At 42.5% G+C, this 20605-nt stretch overlaps 1 protein-coding gene across 2 annotated transcripts in view; it reads right to left on the bottom strand.

Annotated features, from left to right (window-relative positions):
* Positions 1-1821: 1821 nt before the first annotated feature.
* LOC140386967 (clathrin heavy chain 1) overlaps positions 1822-20605 on the bottom strand; it is an 83995-nt gene continuing 65211 nt past the window's right edge. The window contains exons 22-34 of one of the 2 annotated variants that reach the window (XM_072469913.1): positions 20358-20550; positions 20061-20218; positions 16938-17102; positions 16611-16718; positions 15537-15704; positions 15306-15455; positions 14593-14724; positions 13326-13436; positions 12878-13048; positions 11607-11828; positions 9362-9382; positions 4186-4261; positions 1822-2803 (exon numbers count right to left, since the gene is read on the bottom strand). In XM_072469913.1, the coding sequence (XP_072326014.1) occupies positions 2685-2803; positions 4186-4261; positions 9362-9382; positions 11607-11828; positions 12878-13048; positions 13326-13436; positions 14593-14724; positions 15306-15455; positions 15537-15704; positions 16611-16718; positions 16938-17102; positions 20061-20218; positions 20358-20550 (1794 nt within the window). In that variant the 3' untranslated portion in view covers positions 1822-2684. The remainder of the gene's footprint in view (positions 2804-4185; positions 4262-9361; positions 9383-11606; positions 11829-12877; positions 13049-13325; positions 13437-14592; positions 14725-15305; positions 15456-15536; positions 15705-16610; positions 16719-16937; positions 17103-20060; positions 20219-20357; positions 20551-20605) is intronic. The other variant, XM_072469914.1, reaches the window with a different exon arrangement.

Genomic DNA, 20605 nt, shown 5'->3' with positions numbered 1-20605 from the left:
CACTGATTGTCATAATTGGAACAGAGCCACAGAAAGGACAGAGTAAAATAGAGTACAAGAAAAGGCAACAATACCTCAAGCTTTAACATGAACAATTCAATGTAAACATTTAAAAAAGAGCATCGGCTGAACAGTCTGAAGCTTTGTATACTAGGAAACAGACAGCGGAGGGAAAGGCAAAATGTTTTGAAGAGTAATGAACCAATGCAGAAATGCTAGAAGAGTTCCAAGCTGCAGTCTGACAGAAGCACCCAGGACTGCAGATTAACCTAAAAAGCAGAGATTTTAAATACATTGTTGGCTCGGTCCATACCCACCACCTTGAACTTTGTAGTCAGTCCATGGGTTGCAAGAACAGTGCTGTTAGGAGAGTTCCAGCATTTTGACCCAGTGAAGAATGGTGATAATTTCAAAACTGGATGGTGTGGCTTGCAAGAAGCTCCCAATTGGTGAGTGTTCCCATGCAGCTACTGCCCTATGCACGTGCTGTCCATTTCCTCAAGACAGGTTTGGAAGGTGCTGCCAAAGAGCTTGTAGATGGTATACTGGAAGAATTGAATGTTGAAGATAATGGATGGGGTGCCAAGCAAATGGGCTGCTGTCTTGGATTGCATCGAGTCTATAATCATCCATTAGAGTATTCCATCACACTCTACTTGTGCAAATGGGTGATTACTATAACCACTATCTATTCAGTTTCTCAATGGTGTTTAAATCAAGGCAATGCCTAGTCAAGGGGAGGTGTTTGGACTTATGGTGACATGCATGGCACTTGTGGGGATGAACATTACCCAAGCTGGAATGTTGCCCAGTTCTTATTGAAACAGTCTATGTCCATATGCAGCATCTGAAAACGTTAATGGTACGAAACGAAACATTGCTATCAGCAAACATCCCCATTTCAGACCCCCTATTCTCATTCCCACTAAACTGCTGACCACCTAACTTGCTTACTTGTCCCCAGTTAGTGGATATCCATCCCTCAAAACCCCAACCTGGACAAACAAAACCTTCAGCGTGTCCATCTTTTTAAACTGGTCCTTCATTTCATTGAACTCTTGCAGCTGTTGATGCAGTTGACCATACCCAGCTTCAACACCTCCCATTAGCCAGGGAATAGGATCATCCTGCCTTGGTTCCTTGTTTGATCATTAGACTCATTCCAAAAATGGAAGACTGGATTTAAACCTGGCATTCCTTGGAAGGTCAAGATTTCATATTGCTAGTAAATGACTGAAAAGTTGAGATTTAATTGGTACTGGGAAGTACCAAGTGGCACCAACACAAAGCTAAAGGTGCAACGTCAGAAATATCATGCCCAAGCTTCAACTGGCTGGGGATGAGGAAAGTGGGCCTGCTATTGGGGTTCTGTTGTATAACAAGGCTCGAGGATACATGTCCCAAGGAACACATCAGGTTGTAACGTGTCTGGGATAAACTGAAAGTTCAGGAACCCCCCAAATTAGTGGCATCGTAGTACAATTTGTAAAGTGTCATATCTACATTAGGGTATTTTCTCAATGCTGGGTTAACCTTAGTACTTACCTCTTCACTCCCCCCTGACCAAAGGAGTCAGCATGTACAAGATACAAGCCTCCTCATCATATGAACTGCATCGAGAACACTACTGAGCAGATACCAGCATACAAAGTAACAGAATCCAATAAGAGCTTAAACAGGCACCAGTTTCCCATGTGAACATCTTAATTGACTGCTTAACAGCACCTCTTTTTCCATCTTCATTTATCAAATAAATGAATCATAAACCAACTCAGTAGTAAAACGAAACCAAGTAATAAAAGGACACAAAAACAGCAGAAATCCATAGTCCTGTTATTTTATTTCCAATCTGCTTTCAAATTGCACAAAACTGACAGGACAGTTTAATTCTTTATTCTGTACACTCAAAGACAGTGACCTAACACACCACAATATCCAGCAAATGCAAGACCTTAGCACAGGGTTGGAAACACAGACTGGGTTTAGGGAGTTTGTCAAAACAATGGTCCCACATCAGCACTGTATTTAGGACAAGAGGCCATCCTGAACCATGAGGGAGTGAACAGTTGTAGTAGAAACTTTAAAAACCTCTACATGGTTTTAAAGAGCCTGCATAGATTGGGAAAAGTCCAGGTTTTCAAAATCAATGAGTCAGGTGAACTTATGCTTTCAAAATAAACAGAACTACTCAATTTCCAACTTTTAGATCATGGTGTTGGGTGCACTGTGATTAGTGTTTTTGTTGCTTAACATATCAGATAAGCAGCCACGTCCTGTACTCACTTCTATCTTTAACTTTTATCAATACACAGATTTACTGCTTTATATTTTTTTTTTTTTTTATATACAGCCCACAAGCTGCCCACAGTTGGGAGATACTACATCAAAAGTATTCTCACTAAGAGTGCAAATCTTTACAACAGACTGTATTGCAGGACATTAGCTCACTCCAAGAGCTTTAAATGCGACAACCATTCCCCTTCAAAAGAAATCACAATCTAATTAACATGGAATGTGAGGGATGAGTTAGACAGCTGTGATCCAAACATTCAGAACTAGAAAAAAAATGACTGAAGTCCTTCATGACATACAATATAAAGAGCTTTGCTTTCTCTTCCCTGTAGAGATGAGGGGAAAACTGGCAGATGCTGAGCAGGTGGGTAATTTGGGAAACTTGTCTCGTCTTACATACTATACCCATATGTGCCAGGAGCATATGGTTGGGCACCATAACTGTAGCCATAGGATGCCTGTGGAGGGACACTTACACTGGGCCCTGCTGTCAGCATGAGCTGCGACTGACCTACATAGGAGGAGAAGAGAATTAGTACATTTCTAGGTTATTTGAGACTAGTAATAATAATATTTTATTGCCACAAGTCTGAAGTTATGAAAAGCCCCTAGTCACCACATTCCAAGTGCTCCAAGACGTGGACTGCTTGAAGAACAACTTCAAAAGCATCCACTGTTTCCGCAGAATAAATGATCTTTAATTGCAGGGAAAGAACTTGTGCAGGTGAATAGTGAACCACATTTTATCCATCATAGCTACTGTAGCAAGTCATGTCTCCACTGCAAAATCAGTTATTACCCCAGCTTAACACTTGCAATATTTAGGCTGCTTCAAGACGTTACATAGATACATAGAAGATGGGAGCAGGAGGAAGCCTTTTGGACCTTTCACAATTCATCATTCATCACAATCATGGCTGATCATCCAACTCCATAGCCTAATCCCGCTTTCTCCCCATAGCCTTTGATCCCATTCTCCCCAAGTGCTATATCTAAGTTTTAGCATCAACTACTTCCTGTGGTAATGAATTGCACAGGCTCACCACTCTTTGGGTGAAGAAATGTCTCCTTATCTCGGTCCGAAATAGTTTACCCCAAATCCTGAGACTGTGAGGACATGTTCAATGGTCTGGCAGCATTGCTGTGGGTAGCAATGCAGCCTCTCAGCACCAGGGACCCATGGGTGACTCAGTTTGCAATCCCCATGTCTATGTGGATTTCCTCTGGTTGCCTCCCACAGTCCAAAGTGCAGGTTAGTTGGGGCTAAATAGGCTGGATGTCCTCCTCCTGCACTATACAAATTATGGTAGTGCATAGTTGATAACTGCTTCTTTTATTCCCATGTGAACAATCAAGAGCATTCAGGAATGCATTCGGCCAACCTTTTGTACTTGCCTTGTATGCAGATTCGGTGTAGCTGACAGGCAGCATGGGTGGTGGGAGGATGCTTACACCACCGAGCAGCATTACTGCTCCAGCACCAAGTGCTTCACTAAGATTGATCTTTCACCAACATGCAAAATGTGCCAGATGACAAATGTTACTAGGATTTAAAGTTATAGACAAACAGTTGAGCTCGAACACTTTTGAACTAAAAACCCAGTAATAGTAACTTGGTTCAGAGCTATTAAACTCAAAGCCCATGTGCTGAACTGGTCTAAATGACAATCAGCAGTGGAGATGTTTGTTCTCTCCAGTCAGACTACAACCCAAGTGCTTACACGTGTTAGCTTCTAAAGGTGAGGACCAGAGCCTTCCATCTGTATTTCTATTGGTTCAGAAGATCAAAGCCTCCTTCCTGCTTGATCAGAAAGGTAATTTCTTTTAACCAATGGCAATTCATGGCAATTTAAAAAGCCCACAAAAATGCAAAAGCTGTCAAATAATACAGACCATAAACAATGGGTGTTGTCTCAGTAGCCTGTTCCTCCTCTTTCCTCAGCGATTCAGATATGTCCAGTTTGTCCACCTGAAAAGGCCAAAGCATTACCAGTCACTTGTCCCACATTGGCAGGATGATTCCACTGATCAGAAGGAAAAGCCTTACAACTGCTTTAAATGTTAGCAATTTCCAAAACAGGAAACAAGTGACCATTCAATGGATTGCAATACAAACCACCACAACTCAGTTAAAATGTATGGCAAAGCGGACTTAAATTTCTAAAGTCAGCGATTTCTAAAATACCAAGCGAGGACCAGAATATTGCATTCTGTACAAGTACCAGGCAAGTGTCCTAATGCTAATTCCATTCACACACTTGCAGTAAATTACAGCACCCACATGCAGGGCTTTGGGAGGTATACCTCCACCTCAGGCAACACCACAAGAAAGCACACAACTTGGAGGAATACATCAACAGGGGAACAGGTAGTCTTATTTTCACCAAGGTGGGGAAGCAGGTGGTGTTCAGGAGAGTAGGGAAAACAGACATGAATACAACTTCAGTTTCCAACTAACAAAGTAGCAAACAGCTTCTGGATTGGGAACATTGGAATCATGTGCCAAGATTGTCAAAGGAGCTTTGTTTCATACACCAAGCACTTCTTGCTTTCAATCAAGGGATGAAATCAGGATCCTCCAGCCTCATTTCGTTCTAGTTTGATTTTTAAAAAAGGGGCCAGCCACCAAATGAAGAGTTTAAAATCTTGAAGGAAACCAGCCACCTTGGGTAAATGTTTGTGAAGGCAACTGTGTAATGTATCCACAAGGCTCCAATTATGTGCTTATAGCAGCTAGTCCCTTCTTTGTGGAAGGCATAAAGCTCAAGTAGCTCTGCATTTATGCTGAACTAGCTCCAGAGGGCAGAGTAAGGCAACAATTGAATCAATTTTGCCACATTCTACAACCGTAATCTCTCGGGACACTGATTTAAAAAAACATCTGCAATTCAGAGTGAACAGCTTCAAGGACATCTTCCATGAATACCAGAAGGATTACAGCAAGTGAACTTTAGCCAATTTCAAATTCAAGACTAAATAAATCCAGTCAATGTTGCTTCAAATGTAGTAAATCCATGTCCCATGTAATGCGATGTTGAATGAAAGGTCTATGTAGGGATTGCAGCATTGGGTAAAAGCAAATCACAAGACTGGTACTGGAGTCTGCTCAAGATATAGAAGTGCAAGGTATATTCAGACTGTTTCCATTGTCTTCAAGTGCATGGATCACAAACCGAAACTGCCAAAGTCCCTGGGGCTATAAAACTATTTGTTAAACTATCCATTGAGATGCAAGGAGTTGGGATCGAATATCAGTTTAGCAGGGCAGCACAAGTGGTTAGCACTGCTTCCTCACGTTTGATCATGGGCCCGGATCAGTCTGTGTGGAGTTTGCACATTCTCTCCATGTCTAGGTGGATCGCACCCCCACAACCCAAAAGATGTGCAGGGTAGGTGGCTTGTCAATGCTAAATTGACCCTGAAAATAATTGGGTAAGTTTTTTTTTTTTTAAATTAGTTTAGCAGTATAGATACAAGTTGTGCTTGCAAATGAGATGGAGGAAGTCATTGGATATCAGGGTACAGGCCGCCCTACAATTACATGAGTATCACAAACAGATGGCAGCTTGGGGGCAGTCTAACAGACAGCAGGGGCAGAAGCAACCAGTCTTGCACCTGGAACAGCAAATGCTAACTAATTGGAAACATCACAAAACACAGGTGGAACTTGCACTCGACTGGAGAAACAAGTTTGAAGGGATTTTCAAAAAAGGGGTTGAAAGATTCAAGGGAAAGAATCTACACAGTGTAACCCTCAGGTGGAAGCTTACCCAGCTAGGAAAGTAAACCAAGCCAGCCATCAGGAGCAGAGAATAGAGCACCCACTTGAGTGCAGCATGTAGGAGATTCCCAGACTGGCTGGGGAATCTCAAGTTGCCTACAAAGTGTTTTTTAAAAAAAAAAAAAAAAAACAGACGTCTAACATTCCAAGTCATTGTTATAACAGGTTTGAAAGTTTAAAAAACATAAAATCTTGCCTGGTCAAATGAACTGAAAGTTCAAATTTCTTGTAAGATTTCACAACAGAAGATTCCATGCTCATATTGCCGCAGTTCTTTTCTACTATGGTCACTCACATACAAGCTTGATTAAGTGAGGTCAGGCTTACTGGACAGTTATCAGGAGCAAGGCCTGGCTAATAATGGCCTCTTTGGCAGCCAACTCTAGGACCTTATTACTCAACTATTTGCCTCATCTTTTAAACAGCTTGTTTTGTAGTTCAATCTTCAAAAAGATTCAAATAAATAGTGTTAAAATAACAGATTTCCAGTCGACCTATGCACGGCTCAAGCTGTTAGTAAGGGAGCTTAGATTGCCACAGGATACAGAAGTGCTGAATAACTGTTGCATGCAATATTTGCACCTGGACTTCATCCATTGAATGGTCTCCTGCCCCCATGCTGGTTAATATTAACATATTACTGTATTAGTTGGAGGTATGCAGAGAAGTCAACTGAAAAGCAGATCCAGAACAAAGTTATCAAATGAAGCTAGTGGCATGGGGCAAAACTGGTATTACAACAACTAGTGAACAAGCTAATGGGGACTCAAACACTCATCTTTCCCATCCACAAAGCAGTCTAATCTACTTTCACTGCAGCTTGAAGAATTCACCAAAAAACCCCAAACATTCTCCACGAAAAGCACAAAATTCTGCCCCTTGCCAACAAGCAAAAATAGACCACATCCTCAATCTTGAAAACCATGGACTCAAAACCTTGCAAACCCTTCACAGCTCTAGCTGCACTAAGCTGACATTATACTATTTAAATCTGGAGGGAACGGTATGGTTGCCATTTGGACTAACTCGTTAGAAACTTTTAATGGGTGACAATGGGAGATTATGACCAGGCTTAATCATAATCCAATAATTTATGCACCAATGATAGGGTCAGGACAGGTGGATCAAGACAGGCGGGGCAGTGGTCAGCACAGAGGACCTGGGTTCAACCCCAGCCCTGGGTCACTGTCTGTATGGTGTGCATGTTCGTCCCATGTCTGCATGTGTTTCACCCCCACAACTCAAAGATGTGCAGGTAGATTGATTGGCAGCTGCACTAAATTGCCCCTTAAATTGGAAAAATAATTGGGTACTCAAGAGTCAGACATCAAGGCTCTATGGAGATGAAAGAATCAAACCCAGATGCTACTTCAGATTAGAAGTGATTTCAATGGAAGCTTAATTTAGTTAAGTCTCACCAACATTTGTTCAGTAAATAGTTTCAACATGTCCTGGACTGTTTCATGGCACTCTGATTACCAAAACAGTTTAAAATTCACACCCAAAATAGTTCCAAGATAGAACTTTAGCTTAAGCAGGATATGCAAGAATTCCATTCAGAATCATATCATATGGTGTTCATTTTAAAATAAATTTAGAGTACTCAAATTTTTTTCTTCCCAATTAAGGGGCAATTTAACGTAGCCAATCCACCTAACCTACACATCTTTGGGTTGTGGGGGTGAAACCCACAGACGCTGGGAGAATGTTCCTTCCGGGTTAACTGCATCCAATTTCGTTCATCTAAAAAGATTTAATCTTTAAAGTTAAACCTTTTATATGGGGCTCAAGTGCACCTTCACATTCCACTACCCACAGCCCCATTGGCCTTCTATAGAAAACTAATGCCAGTGTTAGCCACTAAATACATGGCAATTTCCCCCAGAGGTGGAGGCCTCATTATTTAGGCCAGTATTACCATGAACTGGTACTGTTAGCTATTTGCACCAAGACAATCATATGGCAAACAAATTGGACAGACTATTCCTCAATTTTAAATAACAAACTTATTGTACACCTTTGACATCTGTTGTAAAGTCTATTTCAGTAACCTAGCTGCAAAGTGACCAAATCACAAAATCCATCCTAAAAATAAGATATATTGTACACATCCTATCACAACAAGACTAGAGGAATCATAATTACAAGTATCAACTCATTATAGCACTGGAAAAAGTGTTGCAAAAAATTACTTTAAATTGATCTGCAGGAAACCGCTCAATTCTTCACATACCCCTTTGTTAATAGCAGTTAGTAAGAAGAATGCAGAACAGGTACTGCAGCACAAAGGCTTTTCCACAAACTACAGCCAGCGAACTGCAGTTTTGGTACAGAAAAAAACAACACACGTTTCATTTTTAGCATTTTTGTGCGCATGAAAGAGGCAAAAAAGTACTGAAGCAAAAAAAAAAAAAAGGGCCCCAAGATGGTTCTGCCAAACAGGCCCTTCGAAAGCACACAGCCAAGCAGAAATGCTTCATGGCCTCAAACGTGATTCCTTTTGCAAATGGAATTGCACATGCTCAAGTGTTAAACAAACACACCAGTTCTATTACCCATTTTTCAGTGGCTGGGAGGGGGTTACTGAATGGCTGTACCCACAACACACTGCTGCCCACTTATCCTACAAGTCCCTGTGGATCATCCTGTTGGCTGCGGCACAAGTTAAAACCCATTGATGTTCCCATTCGATCTTTACTTGGGAGAAACTTGGGGCATTAGACTGGAACAAGGAAAAGCACCAGAGATAAAAGGACTTTTTACCCTCCAGTAATTGGGAGTAGAGGCACCACAGGGGCTAACTTCCATGAGAAACATTGGGGGGGGGGGAAGGAGAACACAGGTCCCATCACAAAACCCCTCAAACTGCCTCATTTCTGTCAGAAAATTTTAACAGAAGTAGTTTATAAGCTGGTTCACAATCCTCTGGAGGAGACAAGACGGATTGCATCTTACATCACAATCTTTAATACTCACATTGCAAACTTTCCACTGAGGCATTAAAGTTTAAGAGTAGCAAAAAGTCCAGTTTTTTTTAAATCTGGAAAGGCAGGGATTGTAAACCAGGCACCATATGGCCACCTGCCAATTCCGGTCAGTGACTCAAAAAAGGTCACTGCGAAGGTCCTCACTAAACACTTCAACTGCTCTAACTCTGCTCGGAAGGATTTGTAGTGGGTCTAGTGGAATTTAAAAAAGCAGCAGTGTAAGATGGGAAGGAAACAATTCATGCAGATATCCTGAGTTTCAGTCTCCAGAGCTAAAGATGGAAAATGAGTCAACTTTCACCTTTTTCTTTATTTCATCAACCTGCAAGGGAATTCAGAGGGTAGCAGCTTAGAATCAAAACTCATCCAGCACAATAAAGCAGGTAGAAAACAGCAAAGAAAAGAGCAACAGTCAAGGAAGGAAAATCCAGGAAGGGGAGATGGAAAAGAGGAAGAGTCAAGGAAGGAAAATCCAGGAAGGGGAAATGGAAAGGAGGAGGAGGAGGGAGGTAGAAGAACAGTAAACAGCAGCATTGTGTACTACATCAGGAAGGACAAATACAGATGAATGATGGCAGAATAAAATTTGAATGATGGCAGAATAAAATTTGATAACTCCCATCTTGCTATGATTAATGTTTCACTAAGCAACAACCAAAGCCAGACTTCACGATTTAAATTGTGCAGCTTCCAAGGCTGCAGCACCCCACCCAAAACTCCAATTTTAAAAGTCACCATTTCCCAAACCAACTTCCAGTTAGATGGCAAGTCATTCCTTAAACCTCTTTCATGCAGGAAAACCAAATCTAGCAAGTCTTTGCTTCAACATGGGACAGAAAGCAAGCCATGCTCATCCCCAGTACACTACATAGAAATAAATGTTGCCCCAAGATAGTTACAGCCATTACTTAAATAGCTTTAAAGGAAACTACCCAACCCCTTTTTACATGGAGTTTACACTGGCTGCTTCACGTTGAATTAGATTCCAAATTGAAAGTTTATTGTGCCATTCATCTGCAAGCAAAAAAGGTAGCTTGCAACAGGTACAGAAAACAATTAAATATCAAAATAAGACACTGCAAGCATATTAAAGGATCATAACTCGGCACAGGAAAGTTTGGCAAGGAATGCAAGGTAGTTAGATAAGGCATTAGTGTAAACAAAGTAGTGCTGCAGGCGTGGGTAGGAGGAACCGGATTAAGTGTTAACCACCTCAAGTTCCTTGCTGTCACAAATTCAGCATCTGATGTGATTCAATTCAAAAAATGCTATTCAGACAAAGTTGTATTAAAGTACAGCAAGAAAACCCCCTCAAATCACATGCTCCATCACATGCTCATGTTGTTTGGTTTGGGGACATTAACTAACATTGTGTTGCTCAACAGCAGTTGACAATTCCAAAACCTCAATATAATTTGAAGCAACCCACTTATGGAATCCCATTCCATACAAATTCAACACAAGAAATATTAAGTAATCATTAAAAAAAACACCAAAACTAGAGCTTAATTCTGGTCACATCCCAAAAAGCAAATTATGGCAAGATACTTAACTCGAGCTAAGTCAAGTTAGCCCCAAACCAGTAGAGTGTAACACCAGCACGTTGTTAAAAGTAGGACAGGAAAAATAAAGGATAACTTCAAAGGGGACCTAGCAAAATTCCTTGAACAAGCAGAAAGACTCAGTTACTGGTCAGCAGTTTTAAGTAATACAGATATTTGCCAAAGGTACGGCATTGGAGCCATCACATCTAATTACAGCTTTATGGTACTGCAGTACTATCACTGGGATAGATCTCCCACTGAGCCAGCACAAAGTTTTGATTTTTAAGTTGTTCATCTGCAATCTTGTAATTTGTATACATAAATGAGTCTGCACAGCAATGCATTTCAAAGAAGGGGACAAATAAAGCCACTAAAGAGATTAAAGACTCAAATTAATTCAATTTATGGTGGAGCTTAAATACAAAGTGAAACAGGAGGGCAGTGTTAGTTGGGCAAACTCACAGCAGTCCAGCACTTGGCAGATTGGCCTGTCCACATTTGTGACACAGTAATGTCAAAATCTGGATCGAAATGTTTGATTGAAAACATTCCTAAACTTCTGAGTAGAAGGTCAGAGAGGATTTAGAATGAGATTAAATTGAACATGTAGAATAACCAGACGTAGTGCACAGTTTTGCTCTGGATGTCTAGTAGGTAAACTAAAGGCAACAACCCAGTAATTTGTAGCAGAATTTTACTGGGCCTGTTAGACCAAGGCAAATCACGATTTTCCAACCAAGAGGTTGACAAACTACAAAACAGTAAATTCTCAGATCGGCAAAGTTACTTCTGAATGTCAAAATAAACTTCCTTCTTTGTGCTAATGCACTGTAGACTTCAAAATATTGTAATTTCCATAGTAAACCTCACGAGAAGCCATTTAACAACTCCGAAGAAGTGGTCATTATAACTCATCTTGGAGGCAGACTTAGGACACAAGCTTTATATGCATTAGCACTACACCAACCTCCTTCAAGCTCATTCCAGCATATGATCACATACCTTTGAGAGATACTCTCTCATCACCTGGATGAAGTATGGCATAGAGAAATCCATAATGTTGTGCCGCCAAGAAAGTTCAAGCACAACATCTGGCCTCAGCAGGTCATAACAAGTAAAAAGACAGGAAGCAAAGCATTCATTCTTCCCATCCTCGAGGAACCACTGTAGCAATTCCTCTGCTAGCTCCGTATCCTTGGACTCAGATGCATATTGCATTGCATCCTGAAAAAAGAGAAACACAAAATGAGCACCAACTTACTTGCAAGAGTACAAAACGTAGGGACTCTGGCAGCACGGTGGCGCAGTGGGTTAGCCTTGCTGCCTCACAGCACGAGGTACCAGGTTCAATCCCAGCTCTGGGTCACAATCCGTGTGGAGCTTGCAGTCTCCCAGTGTTTGCGTGGGTTTCGCACCCACAGTGGCACAGTGGGTTAGCCTTGCTGCCTCAGCATTGAGGTACCAGGTTCAATCCCGGCTCTGGGTCACAGTCAGTGTGGAGTTTGCACATTCTTCCCGTGTTTGCGTGGGTTTCGCCCCCACAACCCAAAGATGTTCAGGCTAGGTGGATTGATCATGCTAAATTGCCCCTTAATAGGGGAAAAAATAAAGCCCCCACTCCAACAAGGTTGGGACAGATGTATGCTGGAGTATTCTGATGTGCACCAATTGAATGTATAGTTAGCCTACATGTATGGCTCACTTATATTAGAAATGGTGTTCAACTACTCAGCCCACTGATGTGCATCTTCCATATATGTTGTAAACCTTGAACCCTCCATTTCATTATCAGACAAGCTCATGGCAAGGTGACTAGAACTAAGTGGGGTCTGAAAACTGCATTAAATTCCTTTGGACTATGTCCAGACATCCCAGATCACCCTCTGCCATTTTGCTAGTGCAAATGAGATTCAAAATGCAACAATTTGCTATAAACTACAGTTTAGACAGTGCTTCAAATAGTGATTAACAGATCTTTCTTTGGTGTCAAGATTCCAAAACAGCAATAAACCGTCAAGGTGCCAGAAAGGAAATGAAAAGAAAATCACTTATTGTTACAAGTAGGCTTCAAATGAAATTACTGTGTAAAGTGAAGCTATTCAATCTTCCAGTCAGTGGGCTGGGGCAAAGCAAGAGTCTGCCAGACCGCTTTGAAAACCTTGTGCTTCCAATCTGTAGTACATTCTGGCACGACAACCCAGAGAGGAGGAAAGCAATCGCGGTAACTCCACTTCATCAGGTGACAGAACACTAAAACAGTGAAGTGATCTTACTTTGTACAGCCGGTCCTTCTTGCATAGCTCCACACTCTGCTTCCAACGGTTGTTACCCTTGAACAGATACGCACCAATTCGTCGGAACTCAATCAGCTCGTGTTTCTCAAGCCGCTGAGCCAGGGAGATATTATCAAAGTTGTCATATGCGTCTATGGATGTACGAAGAGCCTAGGTAAAAGGACATTTCTTTTCAGTATAGGCAGACAGATAAGTGCATCTGCTTCGTTGCTCGCAGCTACTTGTATAGAAGCCACAAGATTACGAGTTGAGATCAACTCCATTGACTTATCATAGACTATAGTTGACACTTTAAAAAAAAAACTTCATCTACGGATCAAGAGTTCATCTACAGATCAAGGATGGTACCACACCTCAATTCTACAAAGGACACTGGGACAGTAAAAATGCTGCTAGTTGGAGCACCTTCCGATTCAGTCTCACATACCTGATAGTCCTCCTCCTGGATGAACAGGTTATTCAGTGACTCATTCACAGACTTGTTGTTGTTGCTCTGCACAGAACGCAGGTAGGGTTTGACCAGATTCAGCTGCTTCACCTGAAAAAAAAATCAAGACACCAGTTTGATTGGTTTGCAATTACCCTGTTATTTAGTCAATGTTACCACCCACTGTACATGAGCAGATGCTCCAAGAAATTCAGCACTGGATTAAATCTTAAGCACCATGCAATGCCCCGTGCAATGCAAAGTAGGATTGGTTCAACTTCTGGTTCAGAATTAGCTTATTAGCAGGTCAGCTCCCAATGAGTTACCAGTATTCAGGGGCCCTGTTGCTGACTGCTCTTTTGGGCAAAGCCAGTTTAAGGTGTTACAGTTTAAGGTTCCATAGTCATAGAATTCCTACAGAGCAGATGGAGGCCTTTTGGCCCATCTAGTCTGCATCAACCCACCAAATGATCACCCTACCCAGATCCATGCCCCCCCCACCCCATCCCTATAACCCATCTAATCTCCTGGATAGAGGGTGACAATTTAGTATTGCCAATCCACACATTTAACAGTCACTTTTATTAATGTCCTAGATGTCACTGTTGCCACTCCAATTTTACCCAGGACATTTCCACTTGCATCACATGGCATCCATGACTGGGGCAGGCAAGACAGAAGATAATCTGATACAGTAAACAGTAGCAATTCAACCCATTCTCCCCCATGGAGAACAGCAATTTACACAAGGAGAAAGTCCCACACATTTGTTCTTTCGTGCCCAAATAGCTCATGTCAGATGGATGTGTAAATAGGTGAACCATTCTTTGAAAGAATTGTTGCTCAATTATGAGAGATAGGGAAGGGGGGGGGGGGGGGGTGGAAATTGACAATGGAGTAGACAGGTCAGCCAAGTAAAACACTCCAGGTCAAACAGCCCTGCTGACACTTGCCACAGCTCTAAGTGAAGGCTTAACAACTGCAGAAAATTAGTTAAATACATTTAACAGGGGAAAACAGGATGCTACAAGTGCCATTTCAAAACAGGCATTCCCACTCAAACAAGCTCAATTAAGTCAGCATTTTAGTATTTAAGATTTCCAGCATGGTAATATTTTGCTTTTGCAATTCAAACATCTTGGCTGGGAAGTGTTCTCAACTACCAACCAAGAAAAATGTCAAAATCTTCAACTGATTAATATTGCCAAAAGCAGTCACTTTTTCTAACAAATTTGTTCAGTTATTTGTATTGGCATAAACAAAGTACCTTAGTAAAGTAGTTCACAGCACGCGTATGATCCAGACGAGGAGATAACACCATGAGCAGGTCATTCAGTAATAAAGGCTTAAACTCCAAGTAGAACTGTGTTGCTTTGTAATAGAGCTCCACATTGGCCACCTTAGAAAAATTTAATTTATTTAAAAAAGTTTACATTGACAGCAAGCCAAATGGCTTCAGTAGATTACGGCTGAAGCTCAAGTGTTTAAGTAACATTTACAGAAGGTTGCACTAAAAAGGGTTATACACCCTTCAGTTTCCACCTTGGCCACTTGCACCTTCCTCTAGCCACTGGGTAGCACTCAAGATGCTGCTTCTCTAGTGGCACCCAGTGGGTAGAGCTGGTATTAAAACTCAGGTTATTAAAGCTTCAAGGATCCTGGCCAGATTCAGCTAGTTTCTCTAAAACAGCCAGGTTGTTCCCCTTGTGCACATTTGTTGAATTGTCCTTTTGAGGGCAATAAATGCAGGTTCTTACCAGTTATATCAATCTCAAGAATAAATATTATTTTTGCTGTTTTGGGGTACATACTAATGACAATTAGCACATTTAACTCACTGCTACAGGGGACATATTTTCTTACCATCCATGCTAAGCAGTTCATTTTAAAATACAGGACAAATTATTTGAAGTGAATGGCCCACGACAGACCTGCCCTGGGAGTGGATAATTCAGAATTGTATACATGAGCAATATTTACCTTGGTGATAATGTCCTTGAACTGACCCTCCTTCCATGCATCTGTTGGATGGTTCATCATGGTAATGATAGCATTGTCATACTCTTCATATTTGTCATACAGGAAGACTAGCTCTGCCCACAAGTGAGCTTGCTCTGCAGCTCTCAGCACCTGTGCAAACACAAGCCAGTTAGTAACGAATTCAAAGTGCACAGTATTATCAAGCCAAAAGACAGAGCAAGTTTACATTACCTTGGGAATGTTGACTCTGGACCAGAAGAGCTCCAGGTGCTCCCTCATCTTCTGTGGTTTGTATTTAGAGTATAGGATAGCCAATTCAGTAAACATTCCCATATGAGCACGCTCCAGACCAAGAGCGGCTTCCAACATGGTGATGAGTTCTTCAAAGTAACCACGGTCCTGTAAACAGAGTCCATTAAGACACAAGCTCAGTGAAAGTTTAATCCATATGTCAAAAAAGGTTTTATGCAGACTAGTTATTTAAAATCAGCTGCATTTCAGATATCCAAAATGTTTATTCCTACATATCACTATTCTGAGTGGGGGTACAATGAGCAGTTATGCAATTTTTGAAATACTGGTGAGGAAGCTTTTGCAGCTGACTACTGACTTTTGATAAGACATCAGCACAGTAGCACAAGTGGATAGCACTGTGGCTTCACAGCACCAGGGTCCCAGTTCAATTCCCTGCTGGGTCAGTCTGTGCAGGATCTGCACATTCTCCGTGTGTGTGTGTGTGTGAGAGAGTGTGAGAGTGAGTGCGTGTGAGTTTCCTCCGGGTGCTCCGGTTTCCTTCCACAGTCCAAAGACGTGCAGGTTAAGTGGATTGGCTATGATAAATTGCCCTTGTGGCCAAAAAGGTTAGGAGGGGTTATTGGGTTACAAGGTGGAACTGAGGGCTTAAGTGGGTCGGTGTGGATTGGCTATGATAAATTGCCCTTGTGGCCAAAAAGGTTAGGAGGGGTTATTGGGTTACAGGGTGGAAGTGAGGGCTTAAGTGGGTCGGTGCAGACTAGATGGGCTGTATGGCCTCCTGGTTTAGCACACTGGACTAAATCGCTGGCTTTTAAAGCAGACCAAGGCAGGCCAGCAGCACAGTTCAATTCCCATACAAGCCTCTCCGAACAGGCGCTGGAATGTGGCAACTAGGGGCTTTTCAGTGTAACTTCATTGAAGCCTACTTGTGACAATAAGCGATTTTCATTTCATTCATTTCTGCACTATGTTCTATGTTTTATTAAACAGCCAAGTTGATGATACATAGTAATTTGTGACAACTGAATTTCTGGTTATGTCAGGCATTACCTGGTAGTAGTTAATAAGTTCCTCCAGTTCATCTGCATGTACGACAATATGGAGGCCACACATCTGAGCAAGACGGAATTCTTTCCCCTCAACACAGGCAAAACAAACCTAAAAACAAGTAGAAATTTTTAAAAAGTTGAAGCAAGTCCACATTTAAACATCAAAAGTCACCTCAAGACACTGGCTATGACATTAAAACACAGTTTACTTGTTTGAGCCATACCTGGTGTCACTTGAAGCTTTTTTCCCCCCAAACTGGGAGACCAATGTACACCCCACATGTCTCAAATCAAATACAATCAGAAAGACAAAGAAAAACACAAGTACCTCCTTCCAAGTACGAGTGCTGTTTGCTTTGCGTGCACCATCCACTGCAGCCTGATATTCCCCCAGATGAACCAAGGTTGATGCCAAACGGCCAAAGTTGGAGACATTGTTGTACAGCAGCTTAGCAGCTTCATACATGTGGTCATCATAGCAGCGATCACCTACCTGTGAACACAAAAAGACTTGCAGTACTGAACAGTGCCAACAGTAGGGATATGGAAACCAGAATGTCAAATGCCACCGATATCCAACTTTTACAATACAAGATCTGGTGAAAATATACAATAGTATGTCTAACTTTTTATCTGGCTGTCAGTCTCAAACTGTAAAGGAGCCCTACATCCTGTCACTGGCAAATTCAACAGGTCAGAGGACATCAGGATCAATAGGTGGTGTCAAGGAAACAAGTAGTAACCCACATTTTAAAAAGAGGCTACAATAAAGGTACTGGATACCTACCAAGCCCTACCAGTATAATTGGCTGCAGTCATCAAGTTAGGAAGGGATTTGATCACTCCTTTGAGGTTTATCCCAGACCCTCTTGCAACAAGATAGCAATGCTCCAAATTAGGATGTGATGTTTTATCAAGCTGCTGGGGAGGGGGAACCAGGAATGAGACCTTTGCACCCTCTATGCTATGGGAGGCATTGTGTGGTGATTAGAGGGGAGATATTGCACAAGGCATACATGGAAAGGAAAGAGCACAAGATAAGTTGGGAAGTGGACCGTAGATACACAAGTGACCCCAACCTCCTGGCAAGCAGGAAAAAGCTGCAAACGCAGTTTGATAGGATGACAGTGCACCAGTTGCAGCACCCAAAGGGGGTTGCCCATGAATATGGGGTGAAAGCCAGCCATCTTCTGGCCCCCACCAGCTAATCGGGAGATTATCCAGGTCAAGCCTCGAGGCAGGTTGGTTTCTGCCCTGGATAAAACCATAAACAGGGCATTTCAGACATTGAGGCTTTAGAGGTCAGAGTCACCAGAGGAGAGTCGGAAATGGTGGCGTTATAAAATAAATATATAAATAAATAGAGGGCTTGGAGTTCCCAGAGGTGGTGGCAAATGAAGGGCTGGAGTCCTTTGGGTCCAGAGGAGGTCGAAACAGCAATAGGACAGATGCACAGGGTCCTGGTGGAATTTTACAAGTTCATGGAACAGCTTGTTCCATTACTGACAGAGGTTCATGACTTGTCCAAGGTGCCCTTCTGCAAGCATACATCTCTCTACTCCCGAAAAGGAACCTGCAGGTCATACTGTCCTATTTCATTGCTTAATGTAGACTCTTGGTTCTAGCATGGAGGTTGAAACCCAGTCTCCTGGAGGTAGTTGGAGAGGACCAGACGGAATTGTTAAGGGCCGATGGCTTGTCATCCAATGTGTGGAGACTTCAGATTGTCGTATTGATCCCAGCGGTTGGCCTGGAGATTATGGTCATCATTAGATGCAGAAATGATGATTGAGGTGTGCAGAGGAAGTACCTCTTTGCAGTTTGAGTTTAGGTTGGGTCCCAGGTTTGTGCCATGGGTGGGTGTCTGCTGTACAAGGCGCCTTTGGCCAGCATTGGTACAAGTTTGGGGTTGTTTCAGTTGTATAGGGGTACGAGGCAGGCGTGTTGGATGTCTCCCCTCAAGCCATTGCCTACTCAGTGGAGGGAGATAGTGGGGTGCAGTGAAACATCGGCTGCACTTGTGCATGGATTATCTGGTTTATAGGTGAGGGACCCAGTGACAATTTAAAAAATCCAATTAAGAGGTAATTTAGCATGACCAATCCATCTACACTGCACATCTTTGGGCTGTGGGGGTGTGACTCAAGACGACAAGGAGAATGTGCAAACTCCAGAGTGAATCAGGGCCAGGATCCAGCCTGGGTCCTCAGTAGTGAAGCAGCAGTGCTAACCACTGCACAATCGTGTCGCCTTTGGCAAGAGCTTCAGGTCCTTTCAGATACAAATTATCTGGAGTGTATTTTATGGTCAGCACCCTGGGGAATGGAGCCAGTCTTTTGTGTGGGGGTTGGGGTGTCCCTCACACTGCAAAACCTGATCATTTTATTACTGGGCTGTTAATGCAAAGGTGGCACTGGGATGGCGTGGGGACCCAGGGACTGCCTGAGAGCAGAGAGTCGTGCAGGGGGGGTCCCAGTTTGGGTATACTGGTGACTAGTTTCTCTTCCGTTCACACCAGCCACGTACTTCAACCTGGTGGTTGCGACTAATCAATATTTTAAACCGGGGTCAGTATCAAGGCTGGCTCCATTTATGCTAGCCACTTGTTTGAGCTGCTGAGGTTGGATGCCACATTTGGTACGTGGAAGGGGAAGGGGTGGAGACATTGTGATCTATTTCTGGAAGGTCAGTTTGACAGCCTGGAGAAACTGAAAGTAGTTTGGGCCCTCAGGCCTGGATTAGTTTAGGTACCTTCAGGTACAATTTGGACCAACTTCCTAGCATTCCCAGGGATGTCACCATCCTCCTTAATAGAACCACTGGGTCAGAGGATTGAACTTCTAGTATATATGGGTGGATTTTGGCAGAGGACTGTTCGTGGAGGAGGAGCTGGGTCCTGTATTGGAAAATGAGTTGTGGAGTGAGAGGCCCTGCACAGGGTGAACATTGGATCAAGCTCTTCCTTGCACACAGTTTATAGCAATGTTTAGGGCACACCTGAGCTAGGAGGAGTCTTCTTTGCAGCAGCTGAGTGGGCCGGCTAACACCACGCACACATTTGGTCCCACCTCAAAATTGGTGGGTTTTTGGGTCTCCTTTTTCAACACCATGTCAGCGATGCTGAACAAGAGTTGGAACCCTGTCCCCTGAATAGCCATATTCAGGGTATCAGACTTGCCCAAGCTGCAGACAGGAATGGGGGCTGAAGATCTCACCTTGCTGATTAGGAGGAGTCCTGTTGGGATAGAGTTCCCACACCTGGAGAATACATTGAGGGGAATCAATTGAATGGCTACTATTAGCTACCTGGTGGGGAAGGGATGTAATTTAACTTGTTTCTATTTTCTAGTTTTTTTGCATATGGTTTTTGTTTCAATTTCAAACTGGATTCATGTGTTTTAGTCTCACTACAGATCAGCTGCAGAGTCGGATTTAGAGATTGAAAACATACTTGTTGGATGTGAGCATTGTTGGGGCCATTAATGAACTCTTCCAGCTCTGCTAATCGGTTGGTTTTTGCCAATGCAAAAATAAGTTCCGTTTCCACATAGGACTCACGGGCCTTCTTTCTGGCCATCTGCAGGTACTTAACAAGATCCTCCCAGTTACCTGAAATGAACAGAATTATAACAGAAGTCAACAGAGGCAACCAGTATGTTCAATGGGTAGACAGTATTTCAGAGCCTAGCCAGAATTAGAAATCAGAAAGTAGAAAGCTCAGGTGAAGGGTAGTATTTGAAAACATTACCACTTTTGTTGGCTGCTTCTACAACCTCCATGTATGATGAAGGATCATCTGCCTTGATATAGGAGTCAATGGCCTCTTTAACCATCTCTTTTTGAAGCTGGGCTTTAGCAAGTTGGCTCCACACTGCAGGTTCATTGCATCTTTCAGCAAATTCATATGCACGATCCAGATTTCCAATGTGTTCAATCAGCACCTGGAGTGTACAGTGCAGGGTTAAACAATGCAATTTAACTTTAAAAAGGTGCCAA

The sequence above is a fragment of the Scyliorhinus torazame genome, chromosome 12, assembly GCF_047496885.1.
Source record: "Scyliorhinus torazame isolate Kashiwa2021f chromosome 12, sScyTor2.1, whole genome shotgun sequence".
Lineage (NCBI taxonomy): Eukaryota > Metazoa > Chordata > Chondrichthyes > Carcharhiniformes > Scyliorhinidae > Scyliorhinus > Scyliorhinus torazame.
The sequence above is the reverse complement of the archived record's forward strand: the minus strand, read 5'-3'. Positions and strand labels throughout refer to the sequence as shown.